The 7,500-nt window shown below is 46.2% G+C and overlaps 1 protein-coding gene across 1 annotated transcript in view; it reads left to right on the forward strand.

Moving 5' to 3' along the window:
• rbfox1 (RNA binding fox-1 homolog 1) overlaps positions 1-7,500 on the forward strand; it is a 406,536-nt gene that overhangs the window by 330,484 nt on the left and 68,552 nt on the right. Inside the window, 2 exon segments of the mRNA XM_090197802.1 lie at positions 140-287; positions 290-384. Coding sequence (XP_090053928.1) covers positions 140-287; positions 290-384 — 243 coding nt within the window.

Genomic DNA, 7,500 nt, shown 5'->3' on the forward strand with positions numbered 1-7,500 from the left:
GACTGGCTGGCTGGTTGACTGGCTGGCTGGTTGACTTACTGGCTGACTGAATGGATGACTGGCTAACTTTTTTGTATTAATAGTTCAATCTGGTCTGGTACCTACTCTCTCCCCCTCTCTCCCTCCTCTCCCCCTGCAGGGTAACCAGGAGGCCCCTCCCCCTCCAGACTCCAGGACTCAGCCGTACCCCTCTGCCCAATTCGCCCCCCCTCAGAACGGCCTGCCCGCTGAGTTCACCGCCTCACACCCTCACCCTGCGCCCCCCGACTACACAGGACAGCCCCCCGTCACGAACACCCCCTCAACATGTACCCCACTTCACAGAACCACAGTGAACAGAGTGGACAGGACACCAGCATACAGACCGTCTCAGCCACAGCCACAGTAAGACATCTCTACTTCATTACAACATCTTGAATATATTACTGTTACTGGCATACTGTATATTAATGTTATATATTACAGTTATATATTACTATTTTATACAACAGGTGGGTCTAATCCTGAATGCTGATTGGTTAGCACCGGCTAAATCTATAATGTTAAAATGCCCATTTACTCTGTTCCATCTGACTGCGCAATACACTATCTCATCAGCCCAGCCAGGCAATTTATAAACTTGTTCTCCACTACAAAAGGCATCTAGACATTATCTCACATTTCTTTAAGACTAACATTTAGTTTTCAACAGCGGAGATTTATATCAACCTTGCTGTCTTGTCTCTCTGACATTTACAACATTGTTTCAATATTTAAATTCGATCTCCAGCTGTCGCATAGTAATGAACGTGTCGGGAGTCGGGACGAGACCTGCGGGCAGGCAGCGATTCTCAGCCCGTCGAAATCATGAATCAGATGGCATCATTTTTATGGGAGAAACCTAAAACAAAGACATGGAAATGGAAAAAAGGGAATGAATGTGTAGCTAGTTTACAGTCTTTCCAGCTTCTGCTTGAAGTGGTTGTGTTAGCTGTTGTTGTTTGGCTAGCTCCTCTTGAAGTGGTTGTGTTAGCTGTTGTTGTTGGCTAGCTCCTCTTGAGGTGATTGTGTTAGCTGTTGTTGTTGGCTAGCTCCTCTTGAAGTGGTTGTGTTAGCTGTTGTGTTTGGCTAGCTCCTCTTGAAGTGGTTGTGTTAGCTGTTGTTGTTGGCTAGCTCCTCTTGAAGTGGTTGTGTTAGCTGTTGTTGTTTGGCTAGCTCCTCTTGAAGTGGTTGTGTTAGCTGTTGTTGTTGGCTAGCTCCTCTTGAGGTGATTGTGTTAGCTGTTGTTGTTTGTCTAGCTCCTCTTGAGGTGGTTGTGTTAGCTGTTGTTGTTGGCTAGCTCCTCTTGAAGTGTTTGTGTTAGCTGTTGTTGTTGGCTAGCTCCTCTGATCAACAGGGTACATTTTCTTTCCTCATTGTTATGGATGTATCCATATGAATGTCACTAGAAAACAGCCTAAACAGCTGCTTTGCTGTAGGACATTGAGACTTGTCCGAGCCACTCATGCATTGTCTTGGCTGTGTGCTTAGGGTCGTCGTCCTGTTGGAAGATGAACCTTCGTCCCAGTGTGACGTCCTGAGCGCTCCAGAGCAGGTTTTCATCAAGGAACTTTCAGTACTTTGCTCCGTTCTTCTTTGTCTCGATCCTAACGAGTCTACCAGTTCCTGTCGCTGAAAAACATCCCACAGCATGATGCTGCCACCACCATGCTTCACTGTAGGGATGGTGCCAGGTTTCCTCCAGACGTGACACTGGGATTCAGGCCAAAGAGTACTGGTTTCATCAGAACCAGAGGTCTGAGAGTCTGTTGGTGCCTTTTGGCAAACACCAAGCGGACTGTGGTGTGCCTTTTACAGAGGAGTGTCTTCTGTCTGGCCACTCTACCATAAAGGGCTGATTTGTGGATTGCTTTAGAGATGGTTGTCCTTCCCATCTTCCCATTCCCATCTCCACAGGAGTAACTCTGGGGCTCTGTCAGAGTGACCATCGGGTTGTTGGTCACCTCCCTGACCAAGGCCCTTCTCCCCTGATTGCTCAGTTTGGCCGGGAGACCTGCTCTGGAAAGGTATTGGTGGTTCCAAACTTCTTCACTTCCAGAATGATGGAGGCCACTGTGATCTTGGGGACCTTCAATGTTGCAGACCTTTTTTTTGGTACCCTTCCCCAGATCTGTGCCTCGACACAATCCTGTCTTGGAGCTCTAGGTCAATTCCTTCAACCTCATGGCTGGTTTTTGCTCTGACATGCACTGTCAACTGTGGAACCTTATATAGACAGGTGTGTGCCTTTCCAAATCATGTCCAATCAATTGAATTTACCACAGGTGGACTCCAATCAAGTTGTAGAAGCATCTCAAGGATGATCAATGCATAGTACATTGATCTAAGTGGTGCATTGATCCACCGTCGTCCGGCTTGGCCGGTGTAGCTGTCATTGTAAATAAGAGTTTGTTCTCAACTGACTGTTGCGTTTGGTCATTATGGGGTATTGTGATGTCAGTATGGGGTATTGTGATGTCAGTATGGGGTATTGTGATGTCAGTATGGGGTATTGTGATGTCATTATGGGGTATTGTGATGTCATTATGGGGTTTTGTGATGTCATTATGGGATATTGTGATGTCATTATGGGGTATTGTGATGTCATTATGGGGTATTGTGATGTCAGTATGGGGTATTGTGATGTCATTATGGGGTATTGTGATGTCATTATGGGGTATTGTGTAGATTGACCAGTCATTTTTATTCATTTAATCCATATCAGAATAAGGAAGGCTCTGTATTACTGTTATATATTGCCGTTGTATATTACTGTTATATAATACTTTTGTATACACCAGATCGTCTCGGCCATAGTAAGGCGTGTGTGTGTGTGTGTGTGTGTGGTGTGTGTGTGTGTGTGTGTGTGTGTGTGTGTGTGTGTGCATGTGTGCGTGCGTGTACACTATACCCTTCACAAGGCTGCAGAATTGGACCTAGTGTACACTATACCCTTCACAAGGATGCAGATTTGGACCTAGTGTACACTATACCTTCACAGGGCTGCAGAATTGGACCTAGGGCACACTATACCCTTCACAAGGCTGCATATTGTACCTAGTGTACACTATACCCTTCACAAGGATGCAGAATTGGACCTAGTGTACACTATTCTCCTCAAAGTACTAGGTTATCCGAGGCCTTCACAGCAGGTCTCAAGCTGTGTTCTGATTCGTTGTTTCATTAATAGAATTCATCTGATTTTGAAAGCTGTTTTTGGAATGCTTCTGTCTAGACACAAACATCCTGTGGTAGTCATTTGATTTATCATCCCTCTCTCTCTCTATCATAAATATTGTATATTGCCATTCACCCAGAGTGCAATACAATCCAGTATTGGTTTGCATGGTAATGAGAAATATTTTCTTCCCTCAAAGCACTGAGAAAAACGCTTAGTTTTTATTTCCTTGTTTGTCTTTTTAAAGTGTTTCATGCATGTGTTATTAGTCTTTAGCTTGGAAGGAGAGAACTAGGAGAAGAGAAGAGAGAAGGAGAGAACTAGGAGAAGAGAAGTGGTGAAGGAGAGAACTAGGAGAAGAGAAGAGAGAAGGAGAGAACTAGGAGAAGAGAAGTGGTGAAGGAGAGAACTAGGAGAAGAGAAGAGAAGGAGAGAACTAGGAGAAGAGAAGTGAGAAGGAGAGAAATAGGAGAAGAGAAGTGGTGAAGGAGAGAACTAGGAGAAGAGAAGTGAGAAGGAGAGAACTAGGAGAAGAGAAGTGGTGAAGGAGAGAACTAGGAGAAGAGAAGTGATGAAGGAGAGAACTAGGAGAAGAGAAGTGGTGAAGGAGAGAACTAGGAGAAGAGAAGAGAGAAGGAGAGAACTAGGAGAAGAGAGTGAGAAGGAGAGAACTAGGAGAAGAGAAGTGGTGAAGGAGAGAACTAGAGGAGAGAAGTGAGAAGGAGAGAACTAGGAGAAGAGAAGGTGGTGAAGGAGAAACTAGGAGAAGAGAAGTGATGAAGGCGAGAACTAGGAGAAGAGAAGTGGTGAAGGAGAGAACTAGGAGAAGAGAAGAGAGAAGGAGAGAACTAGGAGAAGTGGTGAAGAGAGAACTAGGAGAAGAGAAGAGAGAAGGAGAGAACTAGGAGAAGAGAAGAGGTGAAGAAGAGAACTAGGAGAAGAGAAGTGGTGAAGGAGAGAACTAGGAGAAGAGAAGAGGTGAAGGAGAGAACTAGGAGAAGAGAAGTGGTGAAGGAGAGAACTAGGAGAAGAGAAGTGATGAAGGAGACTAGGAGAAGAGAAGTGGTGAAGGAGAGAACTAGGAGAAGAGAAGTGATGAAGGAGAGAACTAGGAGAAGAGAAGTGGTGAAGGAGAGAACTAGGAGAAGAGAAGAGAGAAGGAGAGAACTAGGAGAAGAGAAGTGGTGAAGGAGAGAACTAGGAGAAGAGAAGTGATGAAGGAGAGAACTAGGAGAATAGAAGTGATGAAGGGAGATCTAGGAGAAGAGAAGTGATGAAGGGGAGAACTAGGAGAAGAGAATGGTGAAGGAGAGAACTAGGAGAAGAGAAGTGGTGAAGGAGAACTAGGAGAAGAGAAGTGATGAAGGAGAACTAGGAGAAGAGAAGTGGTGGAAGGAGAACTAGGAGAAGAGAAGTGGTGAAGGAGAGAAACTAGGAGAAGAGAAGTGATGATGGAGAGAACTAGGAGAAGAGAAGTGGTGAAGGAGAGACTAGGAGAAGAGAAGTGGTGAATGAGAGAACTAGGAGAAGAGAAGAGAGAAGGAGAGAACTAGGAGAAGAGAAGTGGTGAAGGAGAGAACTAGGAGAAGAGAAGTGATGAAGGAGAGACTAGGAGAAGAGAAGGGATGAAGGGGAGAACTAGAGAAGAGAAGTGATGAAGGGGAGAACTAGGAGAAGAGAAGTGGTGAAGGAGAGAACTAGGAGAAGAGAAGTGGTGAAGGAGAACTAGGAGAAGAGAAGTGATGAAGGAGAACTAGGAGAAGAGAAGTGGTGAAGGAGAACTAGGAGAATAGAAGTGGTGAAGGAGAGAACTAGGAGAAGAGAAGTGATGATGGAGAGAACTAGGAGAAGAGAAGTGGTGAAGGAGAGAACTAGGAGAAGAGAAGTGGTGAATGAGAGAACTAGGAGAAGAGAAGTGGTGAAGGAGAGAACTAGGAGAAGAGAAGTGGTGAAGGAGAGAACTAGGAGAAGAGAAGTGATGAAGGAGAGAACTAGGAGAAGAGAAGTGATGAAGGGGAGAACTAGGAGAAGAGAAGTGGTGAAGGAGAGAACTAGGAGAAGAGAAGTGGTGAAGGAGAACTAGGAGAAGAGAAGTGATGAAGGAGAACTAGGAGAAGAGAAGTGGTGAAGGAGAACTAGGAGAAGAGAAGTGGTGAAGGAGAGAACTAGGAGAAGAGAAAGTGATGATGGAGAGAACTAGGAGAAGAGAAGTGGTGAAGGAGAGAACTAGGAGAAGAGAAGTGGTGAAAGAGAACTAGGGAAAGAGAAGTGGTGAAGGAGAGAACTAGGAGAAGAGAAGTGGTGAAGGAGAGAACTAGGAGAAGAGAAGTGGTGAAGGAGAGAACTAGGAGAAGAGAAGTGGTGAAGGAGAGAACTAGGAGAAGAGAAGAGAGAAGGAGAGAACTAGGAGAAGAGAAGTGGTGAAGGAGAGAACTAGGAGAAGAGAAGTGGTGAAGGAGAGAACTAGGAGAAGAGAAGTGGTGAAGGAGAGAACTAGGAGAAGAGAAGTGATGAAGGAAGAGGGGAGACAGAGAGAGACAGAGTCAGAGGAGGGAGGAGAGACGGAGAAAAGGGAGAGGAAGAGAGAAGGAGAGAGCGCAGAGGGAGAGAGACTGAGAGAGGGGAGAAGGAGAGAGACGGAGAGGGAGAGAGGGAGAGGGAGAGAGGGGAGAGACGGAGTCAGAGGATTTGAGAGAGACAGGGAGAGGAAGAGAGAAGGAGAGAGGGAGAAGGAGAGAGTGCAGAGGGAGAGAGACTGAGAGAAGGGAGAAGGAGAGAGGGGAGAAGGAGAGAGGGGAGAGGAAGAGAGAAGGGGAGAAGGAGATGGGGAGAGAGACGGAGAGAGGGGAGATGGAGGAGAGGGAGAGGGAGAGAGGGGAGAAGGAGAGAGGGGAGATGGAGAGAGGGAGTAGCATCACACTTCTCATAACTCTAGTAGAGGAAAGACACAGAGCAGGAAAATGAGTTGTACATCTGGAAAACCTCTCTCTCTCCTTTCCCCCTCATACACTCATTACCCCGCCCCCGCGTCTGTCTTTATATTTCTCTCTCCGTCTCCGTCCCGCTCACACTTAATCAACCCTCTCCTTTCCCTGTTTCTTTAGTCCGCTTTCCCACTCTGTCTATCTCTATCCCACTCACCCCCCTCTCTCTTTCTCTCACTCGCTCTATAGTCTGAGTCTATATGTTGAGGCACGAGAGAGAGAGAGAGAGAGAGAGAGAGAGAGAGAGAGAGAGAGAGAGAGAGAGAGAGAGAGGTGGGGCGAGTAGAGAGAGAGAGAGAGAGAGAGAGGTGGGGGGAGTAGAGCGAGAGAGGTGGGGGGAGTAGAGAGAGAGAGAGAGAGAGAGAGAGAGAGAGGGGTGGGGGGAGTAGAGAGAGAGAGAGAGAGAGGTGGGGGGAGTAGAGAGAGAGAGAGAGAGAGGTGGGGAGTAGAGAGAGATTACCTCATCTGGCTGGCCTGTTTATAGAGTGACGTCATCCCCCACTCCACTGTCTGCTCTCTGTTAAAGTAGAGAGAGAGAGAGAGAGAGAGAGAGAGAGAGAGAGACTGAGACAGTGAGTGAGAGACAGAGAGTGAGAGATAGAGAGTGAGAGAGAGAGACTGAGACAGCGAGTGAGAGACAGAGAGTGAGAGACAGAGAGTGAGAGAGAGAGAGAGAGAGACAGAGAGACAGAGAGAGAGACAGAGAGAGCGAGAGAGAGAGAGAGAGAGAGAGTGAGACTGAGAGAGAGAGAGAGAGAGAGAGAGAGAACAGAGAGACAGAGAGAGAGAGAATGCCATCACACCAGCAAGATGTGTGACCTTTGCCACAAGAAAAGGTCAACCAGTGAAGAATAAACACATTGATGTTTATTTTCCCTTTATACTTTAACCATGTGTACATCGTTACAACACTGCATATATACATAATGACATTTATAATGTCTTTATTGTTTTGAAACTTCTGTGAGTGTAATGTTTACTGTTAATTTTTATTGTTTATTTCACTTTTGTATATTATCTACCTCACTTGCTTTGTCAATGTTAACATATGTTTCCCATGCCAATAAGCCCCTTGATTTGAATTGAGAGAGAGAGAGAGAGAGAGACAAACACCGACCTGGAGGTAACAGCATCCCCTCCCCAATATGCCCCCTAGACACAACTACAACAAAACAAAACTGGGTTACAACTCATTCAGACGCTGGGTACATAGTCGTACATATAGGCTACATGGTACACACCTCAGCACACAGGGGACAAACACCTGCCTGGAGGTGACAGCATTCCCTCCCACATATGCCCCCCTAGGCACAACTATGA

The sequence above is a fragment of the Oncorhynchus mykiss genome, chromosome 13, assembly GCF_057628025.1.
Source record: "Oncorhynchus mykiss isolate SJ-2025 chromosome 13, ASM5762802v1, whole genome shotgun sequence".
Classification (NCBI taxonomy): Eukaryota; Metazoa; Chordata; class Actinopteri; order Salmoniformes; family Salmonidae; genus Oncorhynchus; species Oncorhynchus mykiss.